This window comes from Balaenoptera borealis (assembly GCF_965194805.1).
Source record: "Balaenoptera borealis genome assembly, chromosome: 14".
Classification (NCBI taxonomy): domain Eukaryota; kingdom Metazoa; phylum Chordata; class Mammalia; order Artiodactyla; family Balaenopteridae; genus Balaenoptera; species Balaenoptera borealis.
In genome coordinates, this window is record NC_138875.1 from 70,972,240 (window position 1) to 70,997,921 (window position 25,682).

Sequence of the window (25,682 nt, forward strand, 5' to 3'; positions counted from 1 at the left end):
AGACTCCAAGGATGTGCCCTGAGGCTTTTTTTCAGTCTAGGACTATTGAGTTTGGGAGCCTCACCCCATCCCTTCTCTTGCATCCCACAGAAATCAGGGTGAAATGGCCCACACCTGCCGTGGCACCATCAACCTGTTCACTGCGCACTTTGACACGGAGGACTCTTGCGGTATCGTGCTGACCAGTGGGGGCAGGACCTACCACCTCAAGACCGGCTCAGAGGTGGAGCGGCAGCAATGGATCGCCGCCCTGGAGCTGGCCAAGGCCAAGGCTGTCCGCTTGATGGGCAGCCAGTCAGGTAGCGAGTGCTTGGTGCGGCGGGAGTACGTGCAGTGTCGTGGGTCTGGAGAGAGTGGGAACTGAAAGTGTTTGGAGGCCAGTGGTGACCAGGCTAGTTCAGACCAACCTCGGAAGGTCAGGGTGCCTGTTTGCCCTTCCCGCTCAGCTCCGTGCATCCTCAACAGTGGGATGTTAGGTGGTCAGGGTGGCTGGCAGTTCTCGGGATGGAAATGTTGAGGTGGGCAGGGCTGTGTGTGTCTTTCTTTGGACAAGTCTGGCTCCTGGGCTTCAGCAGAACTTTCGGATGCTGCAGTGGGTCAGTTCCAGAAGCAGAGTCGGGGTGGGAGACCAGGATGGTGCACTTGTGCCTCAGGCCAGACTTTTTTCGAGGTCCATTTTGGAGATTGAAAAACATTTAGCCAGAGATGCTGTCTTTGCCAAGATGGAGGGTCGGCTCAGAAATCTTGAGCAAGACATTTTACTTTTTACTTTAATACATTTTTTAAAATATGTATTGTCTTTATAAGATTCATAAACCAGTGGTTTCAAAGCATGTGCAGTGCAGTCTGCCCTTGACTCTTATCCCCAGCTACCCACCCTGTTCTCCCACCCAGGGGCAACCAGAGCTACCAGTATCTTATGTCTTTACATGTGTATTCAAATAAGTACTTATTTTATAGTAAATTCAGTCACCCATCTTGCTTTTTTTCCATTTAGCAATAGTATATCTTGGAATTTTTTCCTATAAATACATAAAAAGCTTCCTCCTTGTTTTTACAACAGTACAGTACTTCATTGTACGAATGTACCCTAGTTTATGTAACCTATAGCCTGTTGATGAACATTTAGGTTGTTTCTTTAATTTGCTATGACCCGCCACGCTGCAGTGAGTAACCTTGCATTTCATTTCATGTGTGTACAAGAATAAATGAAACGTACGTCTCAGGAAGGGGGGTTGCTGGGTCGGTGGGACTGTGCATTTGTAATTCTGAGACACTGTCACGCTGCCTCCCACCTGGGTCATACCAGTAGATGCCTGCAGCCCTGTTTAAGAATGCTGGCCTTAGAGCCTTGCCCGCCCAGAGCAATAGCAGGTTTCTGATGGGTGAAAACTGGGTCCACACATAGGGTGGGGAGAACTGGGAAGCTGTGATCCTTTTGAAGTTATAAGCACAAGGTGTGTGTTTATATAGACCTGTGTGGTTTTTTTTTTTAATATAAATTTATTTATTTTATATATTTATTTTTGGCTGTGTTAGGTCTTCATTGCACGTGGGCTTTCTCTAGTTGCGGTGAGCGGGGGCTACTCTTCGTTGCAGTGCGCGGGCTTCTCATTGTGGTGGCTTCTCTCGTTGTGGAGCATGGGCTCTAGGCATGTGGGCTTCAGTAGTTGTGGCACACGGGCTCTAGAGCACAGGCTCAGTAGTTGTGGCGCACAGCCTTAGTTGCTCCGCAGCATGTGGGATCTTCCCGGACCAGGGCTCGAACCCATATCCCCTGCATTGGCAGGCGGATTCTCAACCACTGTGCCACCAGGGAATCCGAGACCTGTGTGTTTTTTAAAGAGGCAGGGCTCCAGGTGAGAAGGAGTCACAGCCCCTGTTCTCTAGGATTGTCTCCAAGGCTGGTCCGGGAGATAGTGAGTCCTGTGGAAGGAGCTCTAGCACAAAGCAGGAGGAGGGGCTAGTGACATCAGTCATTGTGCCCCATACTCAGTCTCCCTGCATTGGGGTCTCTCCCCCAGCACTAGCTTCTCAGTGCACATGGAAGGTCATTGGCTATCAGTCTGACCTTCTCTTTTAGTCTCACCCATTTGGAGCGTGGGTTCCCCCATGATGACTCTTTTTCTTGGGGTCAGCACTCTGTGGCTTGGGTGTGTCAGCAGTGATGCTGAGCTTGGCCAGGGGTCCCTAGGGTACCACTCCATTTCCCAGTGAAGGAGGGTGTTTGGGGGCATCTCAGGTATAGGCTGCATTGAGACCCCCAGCAGGACCTGTGGTCTCAGTTTGGATGCTTGTAGCAAATGATGTAGCTGGTGTTGTGGCTGGGCTCGGGACAACCCCGTTGGCCAAGTGCGGGAACATTGCTGGTTGTGGAAGAACTAGCTTCCTCTTAGTAGCTTCTAAGTAAAATCAATCAATCAATCAATCATTGCATCATTTTTAGGAACTTCTTGAAAATAATGTAGCAGGTAGCACTTACTGGATTCATCATTCTGGAACAATTTTCCTGGGACAGACAGCAGCAGGGGTTTCTTTTGCAGCTGGTATGGAAGTACTGTTAACTCAGCTGACAGTGCTAGGGATTGCTAGCCTGCACTTCCTCTAGGAGAGTCTGGGACACCTGAGGGAGCAGCCTCAGGCTCACATTCCTTTATTTCATGTCCTTTAGGCGTGGTCAGAGGCTGGAGATGCACCACATGTCTTGTGTTCCCAAGGGGTTAGCCTTCTGGGTAAGGACACAGGACAGACATTCAGGTACAACTCAAAGTAACGCATGCTACCTGTCAGTGAGACATGGTAGGATTCCTCTCCTTTTGGTGTCTTGAAGCACAAATATTTCACTGAAGAGAAGACACAGATGGCAAATAAACACATGAAAAGGTGTTCATTATCATTAGCTATTAGAGAAATACAAATTTAGATCACTGTGAGATATCACTACACATTATTAGAACAGCTAAAATAAAAAATAGCGATAATACTAAATGCTGGTGAGGATCCATCATAAGTTACTGGTGGGAATGTAAAATGGTACAGCCACTCTGGAAAACATTTTGGCAGTTTCTTAAAAAACTAAACATGCAATTACTATATGACCCAAGAACTACACCCTTGCATATTTAGCCTAGAGAAATGGAAACTTATGTTCACGCAAAAACCTGTACACAAATGTTCATAGCAGCATTATTTTTTAATTAATTAATTAATTAATTAATTTTTGGCTGCGTTGGGTCTTCGTTGCTGCGCTCGGGCTTTCTTTAGTTGCGGTGAGCGGGGGCTACTCTTCGTTGCAATGCGCGGGCTTCTCATTGTGGTGGCTTCTCTCGTTGTGGAGCATGGGCTCTAGGCATGTGGGCTTCAGTAGTTGTGGCATACGGGCTCAGTAGTTGTGGCGCATGGGCTTAGTTGCTCCGCGGCATGTGGGATCTTCCTGGACCAGGGATTGAACCCGTGTCCCCTGCATTGGCAGGCAGACTCTTAACCACTGTGCCACCAGGGGAGTCACTTAGCAGCATTATTTTTAATAGCAAAGTACTGGAAACTTCTCAGATGTCCTTCAGTGGATTGAACAAACCCTGGCACATCCATTGAATGGAACGCTACTTGGCAGTCACAATGAATGAACTATTGATGCGTACAATAACTTGGACGGATCTCAGAGGCATTATGCTGAGTGAAAGAAGCCATTCTCAAAAAGTTGTATGATTCCATTTATATGACATTCTGGAAAAGGCAGAAACTAGAGATGTAGAGCAGGTCAGTGGTTGCCAAGGGTGAGGGGTGAAGGGAGGGAGTGATACAAAGTTGTAGTATGAGGAAGTGTTTTGGGGGTGATGGAATTGTTCTGTGTCCTATCGTGAAGCTGTGTCATGAATCTATACATGCGTTAAAATGCATAGAACCGGGGAATTCCCTGGCGGTCCAGTGGTTAGGACTCGGTGCTTTCACTGCCCTGGCCTGAGTTCAATCCCTGGTCGGAAAACTAAGATCCCAAAAGACGAGGAAAAAAAAAAAAAAAAAAAGCATAGAACTGTGCAGCAACAAAAAAATTGCTGTGTGTTCATTTGAAAATAAAATGCAGTTTTGACTTCTGTCTCTTCTTGGTTCTACCCGCCCTACAGACCTGTCCAGCTTTCCCTCTCCTCATTGGCACACCGTCTTGCTGCCAGGCCGGCTTGCAGGCTGAGCCTCCTGCTTACAAACCCTCTTCGTTAGCACCCAGCCCCTTCCCACACCCTGCTTCCCCTTAGGTCTGCTTCCCCTTCAAGGAGAGGCCATTCTGGAAACCCTCCCTGAGCTGGCCCCCTGCCTGGGCTAGATGCTTGCTCTCTGCCACTGGGCTCAGCCCCTCATGCGCATGCACAGTGGCGTGCTGGTTAGTGTGAGCATGAGTTCCCGGAGCCTCAGATTCCCTGTCGGTCAGTCCACCAGAGGCTTTGACTGTGTGCCTCCCAACGTCCTTCCAATTCAAAGATTTCTAAGTCAGTGGGAGCCACCTTTCCTGGGTTCAAACCATGGCTTAGTAACTGTGTGACCTTGGGTGAGGTGCTTGATGTCTGTTGCCTCTTTCTCTCCTCTGTAAAGCAGGCTTAATCATAGAACCACCCCTTAGAGGGGCTGTGAGGACTATCTTAGACAGTGCATGAAACGAACTTAGCACATGGCTTGTCAAATGCTCAAGAAAAGTCAGCAGTAGTTATTGATAATAGTCACCTTGGCAGCTTTAAAATAATACAGGTTCCCAGGTCCCTCTGCAGGGATAAATCTGAATGAATGAGAGCACTGGGGACGGCGGGGTGGGGGGCGGGGGGCGGGCACCTGCATTAAAAAAAACTCTTCCTGGATAGGATTGCCAGATTTAGCAAATAAAAGGTCAGGTCACCAACTTTCATTTGAACTTCAAACATACACAGATGTTTTAGTGTAAATGTGTCCCATGCAATAGTTGGGACATACTTACACTGAAATTCATTTATTGTAATTCAGTGTAAAGGGCGTCCTACATTTCATCTACCTGCATTTAGCCGCATCCTGGGGGACTTTGATGCTCAGCCCACTTGGGTGGGTGTGGTCCAAAGTGGAACTTCTCAGTCAGAAAATAGAGAGTATCCTTTCACTTGACACAGGGGGGAGCTAGAGGGTAGTTTGTTTGCTTTCCTTGCTCCTAAATTAGTGCGTAAGGAAGCACCAGAAGTTCGGCTGGCTTGCAACCTACCTCTCAGAATCATTTTCATATCTTCAGGTCCGCCTCCCAGTGGGGGCTCCAGGAGGCTGTGAGCAGTGAACCCAGAGCCGGACACCTCTCTCTCTTGGGCCTTACCTCCAGGGGGGCTAATCCAGCCCCTCAGGGGCTGTCTCTCTCTCTTGCCCTGCTCCCCCAGGCTGACCTGTCCCCACCTTGATGTCATAGCCCTATTCTGATATCACAGCCCAGCACTTGGAATTATCCCAGGCAGCCCAGATTCTGCCCTTAGGGCAACCAAAGCGGCGTTTGAGCAGGGGGTGAGGGGGCCGTTTGTGGCTGGTGGCCCTAGGGACTGACCCTAAAGAACATCTGGGCACCCTGCCATCCTATTGCTTCAAGATGAAAATCCTCTAAAAGTTAGGACTTGGAAGGCTTTCCTGCTGTCCCTATTGGCCATGGTCCCCCAAGGTAGAAATAAGTCCCTGGGGAGTGGTGGTGGTGGGGTAATCTGGCTCTGGATCAGCTCCTGGAAAACCTTCTGCCTTTGTGCCTCGGCAGGCAAGTGGCCTGGAGAAATGGTGGTCTCGCCTTGGTCCACTCAGCACTGTTCCCATTCGAAGGAATGGCTTCCTAAACTGGGGGTTTCTGACTTGTTGGGGAGAGCTGTTCCTTAGTGCTCAGAAAATCCCTGCAAGCACGGAGCCATGGCTTCTCCCATGGCCACCCCCAGAGGCTGGGTGGGGACAGGGGTGTGCTTGTCTCAGGACAAAGGGAAAACATAGCCACATTCAAGCTATTAACCCTTGGACCCCTTAGTCCCAAGGAAGAGGAGCCGCATCCACTTAGCTGGGCAGAAGGTGTAATGAGGTCTCTTGTGAGCTCATTAAGTTAGTAAAATATTGAGTGGCATGGATTAAACAACACACACACACATGCACACACAAACCCTGAAAAACTTCTCTCTAACTTTGGTGGGCACAAAGGCTGCTGGGGTGAGTGCATTAAAAGTCTTAGGGGAGGACCACCAAGATTCTGATGAGATGATCGGATGGTGCCCAGGGTCCCCCATTTTTAATACGCATTCCATGCAGCGCTCCTGCTGGCCCCCCATGGATCTCATTTTGAGAAACACGGTCTGCTCAGACTCCTGGATGGCTTGCTGCAGCTGCCTTGCTTCCCCCATTTCCAAATTCCGTGTTTTCCGTGGAGTGGGTTTTTAAAAATTTTTTTATTGAAATATAGTTTACATTTACAATGTTGTTTTAGTTGGAATGGGGGTTTAATTCTGTTTTACTACCATGTATTTTTTTGGCTCCTTTGGGTCTTCGTTGCTGCACGTGGGCTTTTTCTCTAGTTGCGGCAAGCGGGAGCTACTCTTTGTTACAATGCGTGAGCTTCTCATTGTGGTGGCTTCTCTTGTTGCGGAGCACGGGCTCTAGGCGCGTAGGCTTCAGTAGTTGTGGCTCGCGGGCTCTAGAGCACAGGCTCAGTAGTTGTGGCGTGCGGGCTTAGTTGCTCCCCGGCATGTGGGATCTTCCCGGACCAGGGATCGAACCTGTATTCCCTGCATTGGCAGGCGGATTCTTAACCACTGCGCCACCAAGGAAGTCCCTACCACGTATTTTTTTTTAATTCACTGGAACCACAGAGACAAAGGGGATGGTGTGGGGTGTTCACCAGGTGCACTTGTATCCGAATTCTTGTCCCCTTTCTTCTAGGTGTAGGTGCAGCCTTTTTCTCCACCTAAGAAGAGGGATTATGTCCATATTGGGAGTACTATACTATACTATACTATAGTATACTATACTATACTATACTATACTCATCAGAGACTCTCTCTTCATCGTCCTCACCTTGACTGAGAGAGTGGGACAGTGGGTGTGAACTGTTGGTCATTGAAACTGATAGTGGTGAAGGGTGTTGCTGACCAGAGGGGTTGGCTTTTGTTTCTGTGGTGGCCCCGGGATGAACATTTAACGGTACCCCAGGAGGGGAGCCATTGCTCATTGATGGGTCAGCAGCTCAAGGTGGGAATTCCCTGCTTGCTTTGGCTGTGAATTCGGGGCTCCAAGAGCATGCATGCCACACAGCCCTCTGAACAGATAAACAGATCTATGTCTAGTTTGGAGGGGAAGTCGGTTTCTGGTTTCGAGTCCTTTGGATTAGGCAGTGTCCAGCCTTCAGGTGTTCAGGCCTGGAGCCCCTCGTGATCTCAGCACTTCCCTCCAAGCTTCTGGCCCAGGTGGGAGGCATGACGTGTCCTGGCCCTTGGTCCTTGTCTCTCAGGTTGCAGGACAGAGGGGTTGACCTCACCCTACCCCTCCAAAACATGGATGAGTCAGCCTCTCTTCCCCTCAAACTCTTCTCTGCCTTGACTCACACCTGGGCCACCTCATCCAGACCAAGGGAGGAATGAGGGGCAGTTAAGATTTCCCCTCAGCGATGCCAGGACAGGAAGCTGAGCTCACTCCATTCCACATGCCCACCCTGGTGTTTGGAGAGAGAAAAACCTGTGCCTAATTTGAGAAATGAGGCCTTGGGGATTTTGTCAAAATAGAGGACCAGCCTCTGCATCCCGAGAGCTTGTTGCAGGCAGGCCAGTGGCTTTTACTTTGCAGCTTCAGCAGCACCTTGTGTGGAGTTGTTGCTCACTAAACGTGTCAGTTGAAAGAGGTCCAGGTAAAATCCTCAGGTAGGACAGTTGGACTCAGGGATGCTGCAGAACCCCAGGGATGGGATTTTTTAAAATCCTTTTGTTGTTATGGAAAATTTATGACATAAACAGAAGCAGACAGAAGTCTCAGGAACCGGCACATACTTGTCACCAGCTATCAACTCAGTCTTGTTTCTGTGCCTCTACCCTCTTCCCTAATCCCGTGTCATTTTGAATATTTGTCAATATTTCAGGATGCATCTTTAAAAGATGATTCCTTTTTTAAACATTTAATATTTAATTCAAGGTACTGTTATCACATCTGCAAAATTAACAATGCAGTGGACTGAAGTTTGTTTAAAGGAACCTTTACTCTCCCTGGTGACTTCGAGGGTGTGAGGGAACTAGAAAAGGGGGTGCAGTGCCTGAGAAAGGGGGACACACATGTGCTTCCAGCAGAGAAGACTGGGCTTTATTCAGAGTCTGAAGGAACCCAGGGGAAAGTTAGCGTCCCTCAGCTGGGAGAGAATTCTGGCCCTTCCCGAAGAAGCGGGGCTTGGCACAGAGCAGGAGGTCCTGGAAGGATGGAGACCTCTGATGGCTTGGCCTTGCCAGGGAGCCTGCAGGGTGGGGGGGGGGGGGTTGGGGTATGAGTTGGAGTCAATTCTCAAGAGTCCACATTAGCAAAGGCAAGAGCCACCAGAAAGGAACTTAGCAAAAGGATGGTATTTTGTTGTGCAAGAGGTGTTGACAGTTTGGATTTAGATGTGATCCTGTGACCCATACAGATGGCAGCGGCTACCCCCGAGGGACTCGTGTAAATCGGTGCTAGCTGAAGAGGCTCAGGGTAACTGGGTCACCAGCGAGTTCAAATGTTTGTGCACAATTCGAGCAGACTGACGCTCAGTTCTCAGAGAAACTGAGTTGGATTTTTGCAGCGAGGGCATTGTTTGTTCTGACCTCGCCTCTTCCCACAGGGCCCTCTGCCGGCCATCCCAGAGGTGGCCCCCCTATTTCAGTAGAAAAATAGGCATTCTGAAATGTTTGTATTGGAGGTGGTCTTCATAAGAGGATTAGTAGGTCAGAGTCATTTGACGAAAAAAGTAGACAAAAAAGTCACTTGTCTACATTTGATACATTCTTACCATTAAGATGCTTTAATTAAGCAAGAGGGAGGAGATAGGATATATGTATATGTATAGCTGATTCACTTTGTTATAAAGCAGAAACTAACACACCATTGTAAAGGAATTATACTCCAATAAAGATGTTAAAAAAAAAAAATGCTTGAAGCATCATTTTCCTGCCAGGGCAATTATCCTGATTACTAACTGCTTCCTTTGTAACTAACCTTTGTAACTATAGCAGTTGCCTTTGTAATTACCAGATTCAGAAGGCTTATGCTTTGTTGCCATTTAGATGTTAACCTGCTGGAGGATCTGTGGGCATGAGTGCCAAGCCTCTGATGCAGGTGGGGCTGGCAGCTCATTGTGTCACTGGTTCCAAAATACAGCATGTGTCCTGAACCCAAGGTGAGCAGGGCTAGGATATCTTCCTGGGATCCTCCTGCACTTTACTTTGCCAGCTTGAGCTTTGATTTGGAGGTAAACTTTGAAAGGTCAAGGCTAGGTATTCTGGGCTATGGAACTGGAAGGCGGGGCTCTGTTCCCCTCCCCCCCACAACCCTGCTGCCCTGGGCAGTTGCTGAGTCTCATTTGCATGATGGTGTGAAGGGGCTTAGTAAAAGCAGTGCAAAATTTGGGATCCTGGCTTTGCTTTGAGTCACTGTGTAACTTTTTTAAAAAATGTTTTTATTGAAGTATAGTTGATTTACAATGTTGTGTTAGTTTCAGGTGTACAGCAAAGTGATTCAGTTATATATATGTATCTATCTATATATATCTGTATATATATAGACGTATATGTTCTATTTCAGATTCTTTTCCATTATATATTATTATAAGATATTGAATGTAGTTCCCTGTCCTGTACAGTAGGCCCTTATTATTTATCTATTTTATATATAGTAGTGTGTATCCGCTAATCCCAGACTCCTAACTTATCCCTCTCCCCCCCATTTGCCCTTTGGTAACCATAATATTGTTTTCTATGTCTATTTCTGTTTTGTAAATAAATTCATTTATATCTTTTTTTTAGATTACACAAATAAGTGATATCATGTGATATTTGTCTTTTTCCATCTGACTTACTTCACTTAGTATGATAATCTCTAGCTAGGTCCATGCATGTTGCTGCAAATGGCATTATTTCACTTCTTCATGGCTGAGTAATACTCCATTGCATATGTATTCCACATCTTCTTTATCCATTCCTCTGTCAGTGGACACTTAGGTTGCTTCCATGTCTTGGCTATTGTAAACAGTGCTGCTGTGAACATTGGGGTGCATGCATCTTTTTGAATTAGAGTTTTTGTCTTTTCCATTGTGTGACTTCGGACGAGGCCCTCAACTGCTCTAAGCCTTAATTTCTTTGCTTCTCAAAGGGAGGAATAATGCCTATATCCTGAGATGGTGGTGAGGGTAAATAATAACAGCAACAACAACAATAATATAATAAAAAAACCCAGACCCTGTCTCCACCCCCCACCCACACCTGAAGGGACCGGGGCAGGGCTGGCTACCTGCTCCAAGCTGCTCTGGGAGAGGGACTGTGCGGCACAGCTGACCGATACCAGTCGTTATTACCACCCACCGACCCTGGCTCTTCAGCTGGCTCCTTAGTCCAGTACTGGTCCGTGGCCTGTTAGGAACCGGGCGGTGAGCGGCGGGCAGGCGAGCGAGTGAAGCTTCATCTGTATTTATAGCTGCTCCCCATCACTCGCATTACTGCCTGAGCTCTGCCTCCTGTCAGATCAGCGGTAGCATTAGATTCTAATAGGAGCGCAAACCCTACTGTGAACTACGCATGCGAGAGATCTAGCTTGCGTGCTCCTTGCGAGAATCTAATGCCTGATGATCTGAGGTGGAGCTGAGGCGGTGATGCTAGCGCTGGGGAGCAGCTGCAAATACAGATTATCATCAGCAGACAGGTTTCACTGCACAGAGACCATAATAAATCAATTGCTTGCAGACTCACATCAAAACCCTGTCAGTGAGTGGCAAGTGAAAACAAGCTCAGGGCTCCCACTGATTCTGCATTATGGTGAGTTGTATGATTATTTCATTATATATTACAATGTAATAATAATAGAAATAAAGTGCACAATAAATGTAATGCGCTTGAATCATCCCGAAACCATCCCCCCACCCCCACCCCGGCCCGTGGAAAAATTGTCTTCCATGAAACCGGTCCCTGGTGCCAGAAAGGTTGGGGACTGCTGCCTTAGTCGACAGTAGGTCTGCATGCAGTGGTATCATGCCTATGGGGATGTCTCCTCACTGCGCTGGAAACACCTTTATAGACAGGGACCTGTTTACTAATTCTTTTCTTTTTTTCATGATCTTCTATTCAGGGTCAGTTGGTGGCAGGGAACAAAAACCCACTCAGAGTGTCCTCAGTAAAAGTAGGGCTTATGCAGCACCCTACAGGGACTCTCCCATGTCCCCTCTGTTTCCTTTCCTTCTATGGACTGGCTTCTTTGTTCCTCTATATCTTCGTTCTCCCGGGAGCTCTGACCTGCCCTGGCTGAGCTCGGCCTCGTGGCTGCTGTCTCTGTGCCCCAGATTCAAATTCTTGGGCAAGGGAACCCGGAGCAGCTTGGAGCAGGTCCCCAGCCCTGCTCACATCAGGTGCAGCTCAGGGTGGGGGTCATGGCCACACCTGAGGGGCGACCTGAACGTGTTTAATGAGGGAGTGTGAAATCCTGCCCACTCTTCTGGGTCCCCCTGAGATGTGACCTCTTCCCTGAGCACCTCCAGCCTCCGTGGAGTGGTCCCTCACTTCCACCCCCAGGAGCTGGCTCAGGAGGGAGAAGGTGAGGGCACGCAGCAGCTGGACGGGCTGTTCGTGCTCCGCGTGCTCTGTGACTGCCCTCTCCCGTGCCCAGCCCAGGCCAGGGAGCTGTGGAGAGCCAGGACCCAGCTCTGAGGGAGGTCAGGCGGGCAGGCTGGTGTAACAGCCACAGATTGTGGAAGGGAATCCTTGGGGGATAAGACACGTCCCCCGGAGGCAGGGGCAGGAAGCACAGAAGCTTCAGAGGCCCCTCACAGGTAGGCGGGGTTGCCAGAGAGGCCCTGTGAGCATAGGAAGAGCTGGGCCCAATGGAGGCTGGTGCCCCGTCCACACACAGCACACCGGGCACAGAGCACCAGCCACGCAGGGCCTCGGTGTGATGCCTGCACCTGGGGCCAGGCGAGCTGCCACCCTGCTCAGGAGAGGGTGCCGGTGGGTTGGGCTCCGGGCTGGCCTCCTCCCACCGTGTCTGCCCCGGTAGCTTCCCTTGTCCTGTGTCTGCTAGTCTCTTTCAAATAGGTTTGTAGAGAAACCTGTACAAAAGGTTTGAAAACCATTGGTGCAGAGCTTTCACCTGAGATCGGGATTGGCTTTGAAATGGAGGCTGACCTGAGGGTGGCAAGGGCTCGGGCCAAGGCGAGGGTCAGGGCCTGGCCGTTTTTACGATCTCCCTGCCTCCCCCCACCCCCACCCCCCAGACACACACACAAAAGCAAGCCAGTGGGGACAGCTCCCTGGAAGGCTTCCCAGACCTCAGCCTGGGTTTGCACTTGACCGTGTTTAGCTGGCATTGCTCTCCAGGGGCCACCACATCCTGGGTCCCTTCTCCTCCCACGGAAAGGACTGAGGCTGTGCCCGTGCACAGGCCCTCTGTGCCTGGAGGCAGAAGGAATATTCCGTCCAGTCCCCACATGTTTGGTGTGCACAGAGCCACACACTTGTGAGCCACCTCAGTCCAGGTGAGAGCGGGTTAGAGCAAAGCTGGGCCAGCAGGTAGCCAAATGCCGAGAGAGCTGGACCCAATGCAGCCGCCCAGGCAGGAGTCGGCCTTGGACACCGCCCTCTAGAGCAGGAGGAAATGGTTGTAATGGGTTTGTGCGGGACCAGGGCGGAGACTGCAAGCTGGGCTTCCAGTGGGCGAGTTCTGGTTTTAGGTGAAAGTGGTGGGTTTTTCTCTCCCACTGGCACCCACCTTACATTTCTCTTTTCTCTGGAAGACAGTCGGAAACACTGGGTTGCTCGGAGATGAGGTAGCCTCTCCTGAGGAATGGAATTTCCATTTTAATGAGGCCCCTGAGTCAGGGCCCTCTGCCTGCCTGGGGAGAAGTGCCACTACTGTGAGCCCATCTTTCCTCATCTCCGTTAAAACACCAGGAGTGGGGAGGTCACACTGGCCCACGGGACGTCTTGTCACTGATGAGGCAGCTGTGTTCGCAGAGAACTCCTCTTCATAGAGGTTTTGTGAGCGCAGCCAGAAGCCAGAATCCTTACCTTCAGGACTTGGCCACAGAAACCCTCGAGCCCAGACATCCCGGAGGCAGCCCTGCCGGCTCCGGGCACACCTGTGACTGGTTAGGCCTGGCTTTGAGGCCGTTGTGAGGTCTGGCTCTCCCTCTCTTCGGCTGAGTGACATCCTCTCCGGCCTCAGGTTCCTGTCTGCAGAGGGGAAACGACAAGAGCCTCTGGGCAGGTGGACAGCGGCGTGAGCTCTGTGCACTGTGGAGTCTCCCACACTCGATGGCTGTTCCTATGTCATGAAGGCTTTTCTCCAGGACCCCCTCCTGACTCCCCAGCCCAGGTCTGCTTCCCACCCGCCATGGGTGCCCTCCTGGCCCCTGGTGCCTCTCCTTTGAGCATTCACCATCCTGTGGGTATTATTCATGGTGCTCTCATCTGTTTAACGTCTGACTTCCCTGGTCATCCCGCTGCCCAGGCCGGGCTCATCTCAAAGTACGCACAGAACTGTTGGGTGGATGAAGGAAGGGATGGAGGGAGGGAGGGAGGGAGAATGAGTGAGAGAATGAGTGTGAGGAGTGGGTGCCTGGTGCTTTGGGCAGGCCTGGTGGCTCCTTTGGTCCGTATGCTCTGGGTGCAGGTAAATTGTGGGGGTCCTCACAGAGCCAAGTTTGAAGAGCGTCCTTCCAAAGGGCATTACCAGGAGAGTGAGAGGTCAGGAGGGACTGCATGTGACTCCAGGCAGCTCAGCCAGAGACACCACAGCGGGAGCAGCTGTGTCCTTCGCAGTGGGCTGTCCAGCAGCAGTCACTGTAGTTATCCCTCCTCCGGCTGATGTTCACGCGATCTGGGTGGGAGCTGGAGACATTTGGCTGTGTGTGATAATGCAGGGGTCTGAGTTGCACCTGTGCAAGATCATGTGTAGTGGTCTTCATCTCCCGAGTGGAGGGCCAGCCCCAGGCCCTAGCGCCTGGGTCCTGACCCCCAACAAGGGGTGGCTCCTGGGAGAAGGAAGGGTCCCCTGGGGCTGGTCCTGCCTCGGCTGCTCAGCTGTGTGGTGTAAGCAGCCCCCCAGCTTTCACTTCCTCGTCTGTGAAGTAGGGACGGTCCCAGTCCTGGCCCAGGCGACTTCACAGGGTGGCTGAGAGAGGCTGGATGAACCTGTGCAGGAGAAAGAGTTGCAGGTGTCATTGTTGGGGTTGTCATCATTGACAGGGGTGTCCAGCTGTGAAGGTGGGCCCTCCTCAGCCCCCGCATGGGGAGATGTTCACTGCGGAGGGCGTTGCCACTGATCAAGTACCCAGGCGTCAAGCTAGCCAGGTGGCTTTTGTTAGGAATCTGCCATTTTCCAGGACCATTCTGTGAGAATGCTGGAGGTAAAAAGGGTGTTCTTAAACATTTCTGCCTTTTAAGAAAAAAACTTTATTGTTTTGTAAAAAGACTGAATGGAAAAAGAAAAGTGCAAACCATACTGGAAAATGGACCAAAGGGAGAAAAATCTCAAATCTACTAACCTAGAAATGATCATTGTTAAACCTTTACTGAACAGCATTCCAAACATTTCTTTATGTGTATGTATGCGTTTGGATCTAGATATGTAATTTCACACCACTGGGAAAATTCCCAATATGCAGTTTTGTAACTGGCTCATTAAATTCAACATGTTGTGGACATTCCATGCTAATAAATATGCATCTGTGGCATCACTTTTTATTATGGAAACTTTCTAATGAGCTACATACATGTGTATATAACATACTTGTACACATGTAGAGTCCCATGTTCTTATCACTTGCCTGTCAACAATTACCAATTTATGGCCAATCTTATTTCATCCCACTCCGTCATCTGGTTCCCCCATTATTATTTTTTTATTGTGGTAAATACACATAACATAAATTCACCATTAGTGACATTTAGCACATTCATAATGTTGTGCAACCATCTCCTCTATCTAGTTCTAGAACATTTTCATCACCCCAAAGGAAACCCCATGCCCATTAGCAACTACTCCCTATTCCCCCCTCCCCTCTGCTCCTGGTGACCACTAATCTGCTTCCCCCCGCCATTAATTTAAACCAAACCCCATCTGCAAACATTTTATGCGTATCTCTAAAAAACAAGAACTCTTTTAAAAGCATCAATTTGAGACCACTATCACACCTGAAATAATAATTCTTTAATGTTATCACCTGTTTGAATATCTAATTATAATGTCATTTTTAATGGTGCATGACATTCCATCAAATGGATATAGCATAATTTAATGAAACATTTTTTAGCCATTCAGGTTGCTTGCAGTGTTTCCCTATTATCTAAAAAAGCACTGGACAAGCATTTCTGTGCTCATTTTTTTTTCTTCTTCTTCTCCTCTTCCCCCTTCTCCTCCTCCTCCTCCTCCTTCCTCTTCTTCCTTTTTTTTTTTGCCCTGGTGTGATTATTTCCTAAGAGTAAATTCTTAGAGTAAGGATAACTGGGTCAAGTGCATGCTTTCCATTTTGATACTGTTGGCGAGTTATAAAGGTTGTTCCAGTTAACACTCCCTTAGCAGAAAATGCACGGCATGGTTAAGGTACGCCCACAAATACTCTCCTGTGAGCCTTCGCCATAACTTATCCAGAAGTGCTGCTGCTCTTCCATTTCTGCAGAAATGCCCGCGTTGCATTGGGCTCAGGGTCTCCCAGATGCGATCACAGCTCAAGGCCATCAACTGATAACTGAATTCGGGAGAAAAACGCCGTGGCACCTACAGTGAGAGCCCACGTGGCCCTTCTGCTGAAGGAGGGCGTGGAGCTGTCGGGGAGAGTGATGACCGCAGCCTCGTGAGCAGGAAGACGGAAGGCCCCGTCAGTGGAGCCAGGCTGGTTCGCAGACACACTCATCAGTCTGGAAACTGGGGAAGCTGTGGGAGGAGATCCATACTGTCTCTCGGAGGAGAGGGAGGAAGAGGGAACCGGTGAGAAAAATCATCCGCCGCTCTTACTTAAACTTGACTTTCTATGCTATTAAAACATTACAGCGATAGCAAAGGCAATTTAAGAGAAGAAATGAAAACATTGCCATGATCCAGCCATTGCCATTCCTTCCCCGCTCACACCGCACACACCCACACACAGCGGAGAGCTCACCTTCCACTCGGCTTTACAGCATCAGTATTCCGGATGAATGTTCTGCAGCCTCGCTTGTCACTTTTTATGCTTGGCTTCTGTTCTGTGGAGAGCCTGTGGCCCCAGTTTTCTTACCCTGTCGTCCTTTGGCTGGACGCTCGGGCACCTTCCAGTTGTGGCCTGTTACAAATGTAACGCCCCATGGACCATGTCATGCATGTAGCTCCCTCTCTTTTCTAGTACCTTCCTAGGAAAAGTTGCATTGGGTAGGGGTGCGATGGTGTTGTGGCTCTTGATTCCACTCTCCTCTAGCCTTGTTGTTTCCAAGAAGGGGATGAGTGCCGCCCCCTCACCCGGAGGGCACATGGTCATAAAGCATAAGTCAAGTAGCAGTAGCACAGCATGTGTATAATCTAGAAATAATTATTCATATACTGTGGGCGCATGATCAAACATTTTTTCACATGGGGTGCATGATCATAACCGCTTGGTGGTCTGGCTTGTGGGTTCTTTGAGGGCCAGCATGACCTTCTACTCACTCTCTGTGCCCACCACCAGCACATCCCACAGACGTTTGACAGATGCTTCCAAAAGGTGGTCCCAGACAGCTCTGCCACCTTCCTGCCTCAGCCGCCTGGGCCTCCCTGCGCTTCCAGGGCTGCACTTGTTGCTGTGGGAGCTGGACAGATGTGACTCCAAGTAACGGGAGCGCACATACTGCCCTTTCCTGGGAGAGCTGCGGAAAGACAGGCAGCACTTTTTTTAAAAAAGCGTATCCAGGGCTTCCCTGGTGGCGCAGTGGTTGAGAGTCTGCCTGCCAATGCAGGGGACACGGGTTCGAGCCCTGGTCTGGGAAGATCCCACATGCCGCGGAGTAACTAGGCCCATGGGCCACAACTACTGAGCCTGCGCGTCTGGAGCCTGTGCTCCGCAACAAGAGAGGCCGCGATAATGAGAGGCCCACGCACTGCGATGAAGAGTGGCCCCCGCTCGCCGCAACTGGAGAAAGCCCTCGCACAGAAACGAAGACCCAACACAGCCATAAATAAATAAATTAAAAAAAAAAAAAAAAGCGTATCCAGTTTCCTTCCAGAATGAAGTAGCAGTAGAGCCGAGGGGACAGAGGAGGGTTCAGTCTTGTGCTTGGGCGTTGGGGGCCCTAAGGCAGAAGGACTGCGGCCCCGTTGGTGGTCGGGTGCCCTGCCCCGGCCCCCCTGCGCAGTCCTGCCCTTTGCTCCTGATCCACCTCGCGTTCCCGCCCAGCTCTGTTACGCAGACACCAGCTCGTCCCCACGCTTCAGACGTGCCTCTTGCTCTTCAGTATCCCTTGGTTCATTATTTTTCCTCTTACGTGTGTATTTCACGTGTGCCAGTCAGATTCTCATTTAATACGAAGCAAAAACCGTTAATCTATGTGCCGTCTATTTAAAACCAAATGAAGGTGGCTGAACTGAATGATGGCTCAGGCTGAGCACTCAGTCCTTATGGGGCTCATGGCCACTCACGGTGAGCAGAAAGGTGCGGTTATTTAGTGTTATTTAAAAACTGCGAGTCGCCCAGTATCGGTTTTTCTGGATTCCAGTGCCACTGCTTTGGCAGTAAACATGCCTCAATGATCTGTCTCCTCTCAGAAAATGACCAAGTGATTATCCATTAACCGGTCCTGTGATTATCCATTAACCGGTCCTGGGGACACATTCAGTCACCAATGGGTGGCATAGCTGCTGAAACTCTCATCAGTGCGTTTTCCTCAGCTCAGCCCCTACCGCGTAACGACCCCATCACTTGTGAGATGGGGACAAATGCCACAGGGTTGTGACTGCCATTTTCCACATTCCGCTGCAGTGCACCCAGGCCACTAAAATACCGTTAAACCCTTTTAATTTAATCCCTTTGGTATTTATGGATCTAACTTCTGTCACATCACCACGTTTCAAGCAACTGCAAAGTAAATGCCATGTACCAATTTTATTTTAATATTAAAAATGGATTTTTTTTGTCCCACTAATACATACACATAGGAAAGGAGGAGTGAAAATAGTGCTAATAATGGAAAACAGTGCCCCACTCTCCCTCACCCCCCACCCCCTGCCTTCCATGGTCCTGTGTTTAGTTAATGCCGTGGTCCCTACCACACACTGAGTCATTTGTCCTTGGGCTCAGACCCCAACTTGAGTTGTGGGTGTGGAGAGGTGGGTCCTGGGGGGTCTCTCGGCCAGGGTACCCACCGTCCACCTCTCCACTGGAGCCTGCACTTTCCAGACACATGCTAACTCTTGGTTTCTTTGTGTAAGATGACTGACTGCAAGTGGGTTGAAGCATTCTGACTGGGCCCACTTGGAGGGAAGGAGACCCATTAAGGAACAGACCCCATTTCCTTTCCCCGCACCCAGCTGCTGAGGATGACCCTGGGCGGTCTGGGTCCGGTGCAGGCACGGCTAAGGCACCGGCTCAATGAGTTGTGAACAGTCCGCTGAGAGGAAGGCACGGACACAGGGGCAACCTCGGCGCCTTGCCCGAGATCACTGTTAGGAAGTGGTGATGCTTTGATCAACATCTCTCCGTTCAACTAGACTGTCGGCTCCGAGCAGCGTGCAGAGTGCAGGGCCTGCCACACAGTAGGTGCTCAGGAAATGAATGAGTGAATGGATAGCGGTGCCGAAATTCAAATGTAGACTTTTGCAGCTTCAAAGCTGTGCCTTGCTGCATCCCCTGGATGAGAACACAGTGAAGAGCAAAAACAGGCAAGGATCGTTTTGTTTGTTATCTGGTGGGGGCATCCAGGAACAGGGAGCTTTGCTTAGAATCTGACCCTGGAGCATGAAAGATTTATTGCAGCTTCCCCAGAGCCCAGGCACGGGCCTGCCTTCTTAGAACAGCCTCGGTTTTACTGCATTGAACCTCAGGGAGCGGGAGATAGAGCATGTGAGTGGGATTTTTATTGGCTGTAGTGCTGGTGTCTCTTTGCCTAAAAGCAGCTAAACAAGATAATCTGCAATCACAAATTGAATTCTGTCTAAAGAACACCTCTGCCTCACGCAACGTTCAGTCCTGGCTGGTTGGGGTGGGGATTCCCTGGGGAACGTGAATGTTGGCCATGTGTGGCCGTGACCAACGTGGCTGGTACACTGGCCTTGTGTGGGCTGACGGGGGGGGCAGGGTCTGCCCAGTGAGGGAAGGTGGGGCCCAGGGGACAGCTGGGCCTTCAGCAGTGGCATGTGGGAGGACTGACCACACGGAGGTGACAGGTCTCGTGGCCTTGGTGGCTTGCAGTAGCTGCCCCACCTGGAGGGTGTGGAGCACAGGGTTTCTCAATGGACAGCCTCTCTCTCTCTCTCTCTCTCTTTTTTTTAATATTTATTTATTTATTCATTCATTTATTTGGCTGCACCGCATCTTAGTTGCGGCATGCTGGATCTTCGTTGCGGCGTGACGGATCTTTAGCTGCAGCATGCGAACTCTTAGTTGCGTCATGTGGGATCTAGCTCCCTGACCAGGGATCGAACCCGGGCCCTCTGCATTGGGAGCGCAGGGTCTTAGCCACTGGACCACCAGGGAAGTCCCTCACTTTTTTAAAATTAGCTTTCCTTTTTAAAAATTGAGATATAATTAACATATAACATTGTGTAAGTTTAAGATGTACAATGTGTTGATTTGACACATTCATTTATTTTATTTTTTCTTCTAGTTTTATTGAGATATCATTGACATACAGCACTGTATAAGTTTAAGGTGTACAGCATCACGGTTTGACCGACAACCGTTCTTTATTGTCTTCAGTGTGTGTGTGTGTGTGTTTTAAACATTGTTACTGAGCATAACTGACATGCAGTAAACTGCCTATATTTAAAGTGTACAAATTGATAAGGGTTGGCATATGTATGTACCTGTGAAACCACCACCACAGTCAAGATTAGGGACAGTATCCATCATCCCCGTGCCTTTTTGTAAATCCTCTTGAGCTCTTCCCACCTCTACCTCCCCAGGCCACACTAACCTGCTTTCAGGCACAACAGAGTTTGCATTTTCTGGAATTGTACACAAGTGGACTTGTCTAGTGTATTTCCTTTCCATTTGACTTCTTTCACCCAGTATAACTGTTTTGAAATCCCCTCATGCTGTGCACACATCACTAGTTTTTTCCTTTCATGGTATTCTATCATGGGATGTGCCACAGTTTATCCGTTGCCTGTTGATGGACATTTGGGGTGTTGCCAGGTTTTGGCTATTGCAGATAGAGCTGCTATGAACATTTACATCCAAGCGTTTGCATAGACATGTGCTTTCTTTTCTCATGGGTAAATAGCTAGGGGTGGAATGCCTGGGTCATAGGGTAGATGGATGTTTAACGTTTTAAATTAAAAAATTTTTTTAATTTATTTTATTTTTTTGGCTGTGTCAGGTCTTAGTTGCGGCATGCGGGATTTTTCACTGCGGCACAGGCTTCTTTCTAGTTGTGGCGTGCGGGTTTTTTTTCCTCTCTCCAGTCGTGGCGCAAGGGCTCCAGGGTGCGTGGACTCTGTAGTTTGTGGCATGCGGGCTCTCTGGTTGAGGCACGCGGGCTCAGTAGTTGCGGCAGGCTTAGTTGCCCTGCGGCATGTGGGATCTTAGTTCTCTGACCAGGGATCAAGCCCGCGTCCCCTGCATTGGAAGGCGGATTCTTTACCACTGGACCACCAGGGAAGTCCCAATGTTTAACTTTTTACGCAACTGCCAAATTGTCTTCTAAAGCGATTGCACCATTTTATACCACCACAAGGAGTGTGAGAGAGTCCAGGCTCGGAGAGGCTGAGTCAGCCACCCAGGACAACCTGAGGAAGTGTTGAACACAGGTTTTCTTGGTGAACACACTCATTTTGCATTTTAAAAATGATTGCGTGTTTTCTCAGGCATTACAGCGTCTTATATGTCCTCTTTGCTTTAAAGAACAGGGGACCTGTGTACAGGTCGTATTCATCAGTACCCCTGGCATGGGGGGTGGACCACTGAAGGCAGCTCACTGTAGATACAGGTTCTGCCTCTTTTCATTCCCCCGGGGCCTGAAATACCACATCTCAGTGGCAGGGAGGCTTGTTCAGAGATCATATTTCCATCTAAAGGTAAACGAATAACTCTGCAGTACTGCTAATACTGTAGCTCCCAAAATATGACTGATCATGTAAAATCTTTGCCTTTGGGAATGTTTGGAAAAGAATGCAATTTATGGAGATTCGTTATTTTTGGAAATATATAGAAAAAACGTGGCACCTTGATGCAAAATGTGCCTTTTCTCAACCTGGTGTTCCTTGCCAACATCGCCCCTGGGGCCTAGAAGCTTCCCAGAGCCCTGCCTACTTGGGTCAGCCAGGCAGTGATAGAGCGGAAAGCTCTGTCTGAGAAATGACCACCATAATCACTCAGGACTGCGTTAATTGAAAGTGATCCTCAGAGTGTGAGATCTGCAGAATGACTATGTCCTCCCATGAAGCTGCCTCAGAAGCAGGGACAGCATTTTTAGAATTTGGGTCTGTGGTTGCTTATTTAAATGCTGTAGGTGAAAAGCCTTGGTTTTCATTCTAAAAACCGGAATGCTGTCTCCAGAAATAGATTTATGTACCTATGGGAATTCACTTAGTGATAAAGGTGCCATTCGAATCACTTGGAAAAGAAGAGACTGTTAGCAAGCGTGTTTTAAATTATATCCTCTGGAATTTGTTTTTGTGCAAGGTGTGAGGTAGGCATCTAATTTTGTTTTCCGAAAGTATATCTAATGTTCTCAACAGAATTTATTCTGTTTCTGAACACCCTGGTCTCCACTGATCTCTTTGTCAATTCCTGCACCCGTATCCCACAGTTTACTCCCTGTAGCTTTATAGTCTAGTTTGACAGCTGATAGGATAAATCCTTCCTCGTTGTTCTTTAATTTCAAAAATTTATTGGGATTTTCCCCTTCTATGTAAATTTTAGAATCAGCTTAAGTTTTTTTTTTTTATGTTTTATTTATTTATTTTTGTCTGCGTTGGGTCTTCGTTGCTGCACACAGGCTTTCTCTAGTTGCGGCGAGCGGGGGCTACTCTTCATTGCAGTGCGCGGGCTTCTCATTGCCGTGGCTTCTCTTGTTGCGGAGCACGGGCTCTAGGCTCACGGCTTCAGTAGTTGTGGCACGCAGGCTCAGTAGTTGTGGCTCGCGGGCTCTAGAGCCCAGGCTCAGTAGTTGTGATGCACGGGCTTGGTTGCTCCGTGGTATGTGGGATCTTCCTGGACCAGGGCTCGAACCCTTGTCCCCTGCATTGACAGGCAGATTCTTAACCACTGCACCACCAGGGAAGCCCCAGAATCAGCTTAAATTTTATTTAAAATATTCCATTGGGATCTTGTTTGGGGTTGCCTTTAATTTACAGATTAATTTTTCCTCTCTTTGTAATGTGTGGACCATGTTTGTCCTGTGAATGTTTTTTTTTTAAATTTAGTTTTGGCTGCGTTGGGTCTTCGTTGCTGCGTGCGGGCTTTCTTTAGTTGCGGCAAGTGGGGGCTACTCTTTGTTGTGGTGCGAGGGCTTCTCATTGCGGTGGCTTCTCTTGTTGGGGAGCACAGGCTCTAGGCGCACAGGCTTCAGTAGTTGTAGTACGTGGGCTCAGTAGTTGTGGCTTGCGGGCTCTAGAGTGCAGGCTCAGTAGTTGTGGCACACGGGCTTAGTTGCTCTGCGGCATGTGGGATCTTCCCGGACCGGGGATCGAACCTGTGTCCCCTGCCTTGGCGGACAGATTCTTAACCACTGCACCACTAGGGAAGTCCCTTTGAATAGTTTTAATCATAGATCTGGAGCAGCCAGTGCCTTCCACATATTAGTTCTTAATATTTCTGAGTTAGAAAACTTGCTTTCATGCTAAATTTTATGGAGGTTATTATATTTTATTATACAGTAAATCCTTACTGCACATCTCTCTGTGCCAGACAGTGTTAGGAGATAAAGATACAGTGGAGGGGCTTCCCTGGTGACGCAGTGGTTAAAAATCTGCCTGCCAACGCAGGGGACACAGGTTCCAGCCCTGGTCCGAGAAGATCCCACATGCTGCAGAGCAACTAAGCCCGTGAACCACAACTACTGAGCCCACGTGCCACAACTACTGAAGCCTGCATGCCTAGAGCCCCTGCTCCGCAGCAAGAGAAGCCACCGCAATGAGAAGGCTGCACACCGCAACGAAGAGGAGCCTCCGCTCGGCGCAGCGAAGACCCAACACAGCCAAAAATAAGTTTATTTAAAAAAAGAAAAAAAGATTCAGTGGAAAACAAAACGAGTCTCTGCAGCCAGGGACATCACTGCCTGCTGGGGGGAGGCAGACAGATCCACAGAAAATCATGGTGGATTGTGTCTGATGCTTCACCCTGGCAAAGGAAGCATGAGGAGGGGAACCTAACCCAGTCTGGATGGTCAGGGAAGGCTCCCTGGAGGAGGTGATACATAAGCCGAGACCCAAAGGGCAAGGAGGAATTATCCTGGTGAGGGTGAGTGGAGTACAGTGAAAGTGAGGCCCAGAGGTGGAGGAGAGCGTGGCCGTCTTGAGCTGAAGACAGTTCTCAGGTGGCAGGAGCAGGGAGGGGTGGTGGCGGGAAGGGACGTCCCAAGATGAGACTGGAGAGACCAGCAGGGACCAGATCATGGATCGTGAAATGCCTTCCCAGCCGGAATCCCGGCTGGGTCCCAAGGGCTGCCGGCTGGAGTCTGGCACTCTGAGCTCTGTTCCTCTGGCTGCAGGGTGGAGAATGTGTCAGAGCGACGCTGGATGGTGGCAGAGGGGCCAGCGGATCCAGGTGGCAGGTGGTGCTGGCCAGAGGTGGTGGCAGTGGGGAAGGAGAGAAGTACTGGGATCTGAGAGAGCTTCAGGGGGCAGAGCCAGGCTCTGGGTCCTGTTTGTCCCTCATGGTGTCTGTAGTACTAGAACCCAACCGAGCTGGGTTCCCAGCCATGTCACTTTCTAGCCACATGACCTGGGACAAATGATCTAACCCAACACCCCTTCCCACTCAGCCCGTTCCTTTATTTGAAGAATTGGGCTGTTGTGAGGCTGTGTACAGTGTCAGCACTGTGTGTGGCCCGTGTGGCACCAATACAGGTGACAGTGGTGATGGTGATAGTGGGGACAGTTTGATCAGCCGCAAAGTGTCCTGCGGGTTAGGAAAGGGGAGGGAAAGGAGTGACGCTGGCCCCTTCGATCCTCTGTCTCCCCAGTGCCTCGTCAATCCCTCTGAAATCGCTGCCAAGGCACAAGGTGCAGAATCCCACCCAGTTCCCAGGGAGCCTTTTCCTCCAAAGACTACCTTCAGTAGGGAGCACCCAGCCCTCTGCAGCATGGTGAGCAGGTGGTGGATGGTGTGCTCAGAGCCGGGCCCTGGCCTCTAGGCCACATTCTGCCCCTTTTACTTGGGGGGCCCTCCGTCCGAAGGCCGAATGTGCTCTGGGGTGGCTGACAAACCAGCCAAGCCCTTTGGTATGATTGACTCTGACAGACTCAAAGGGGAGCATAAAATGATTTTGCTGTGGCTCAGACTTGCAGAGCTCCTGCAATTACACGTACCCTTTCATGTAAAATTAGATTAGCACTGCAGCTCCAGTATAATGAGTCTCTAATGCCAGGGACCATGGTAATTAATAAGTTGTAAATGTTGACTTTTGATTCGAGGCTTCTTGGGGGGTGAGTAATTAATTTTTAATAGCTTTGGATGAATCTACATGCAATATCATGAAAGGGCGAAAAAATGGCTTGGCATCAGCCCATTTATGGGTATGGAACTGTCTGCTGGCCGTCTCTGAGTCTGCACCATAAAGGAAAAGTGAACTTGAAGGGTGTGCTCCTGGTGTTGAGTGGTGACACATCAGCTTCTGATTGTTGCAGCCTCTTGAAAGCGCTGCATTGTTTTTAAACATGAAAGGAGGCTCTTGGAGGGTTTACTGTGCCATCTCTGAGATGCATCCTGGAGGTTGCAGGGAGAGGTTCTGGAATGAAGCCCAACCCTGACCAGAGGGGGAGGGCCTGAGTCTGGCAAGCAGGTGGGGACCACATCCTCTGCAGACGCAAAAGCCTGGATTTCTGGGCAGTGAGGTCGGCCCTCTCTTAGAAATGATCTGGCCCATCCTCTTTCCAGATTGCACATCTCCCACTGTTTCCAGGGGCCAGTAGCTAACACAGGTGAATGAGGTTTCCTTTCCATTGACCCAACCAACTCAGTTCAGATAATTGCAAAGAGGAAAAAATCAGTCTACAGAGTACACAAAAGTCAGGAAAAAATGGTGAAAGAGCCCTGGGACAACCCAGTGCCGCTCTGGGGGATTCACCACATAGAACAGGCATTTGCTTGGGCTCCTGAGTCCATTGGAGACCCTAAGGGG

General features: G+C 49.5%; 1 protein-coding gene across 6 annotated transcripts in view; it reads left to right on the forward strand.

Annotated features, from left to right (window-relative positions):
* Positions 1 to 25,682, forward strand: part of OSBP2 (oxysterol binding protein 2) — a 162,895-nt gene that overhangs the window by 38,323 nt on the left and 98,890 nt on the right. For all 6 annotated transcript variants that reach the window (XM_082353069.1, XM_082353067.1, XM_082353066.1 and 3 more), the window contains exon 2: positions 91 to 299. In XM_082353069.1, coding sequence (XP_082209195.1) covers positions 91 to 299 — 209 coding nt within the window. The remainder of the gene's footprint in view (positions 1 to 90; positions 300 to 25,682) is intronic.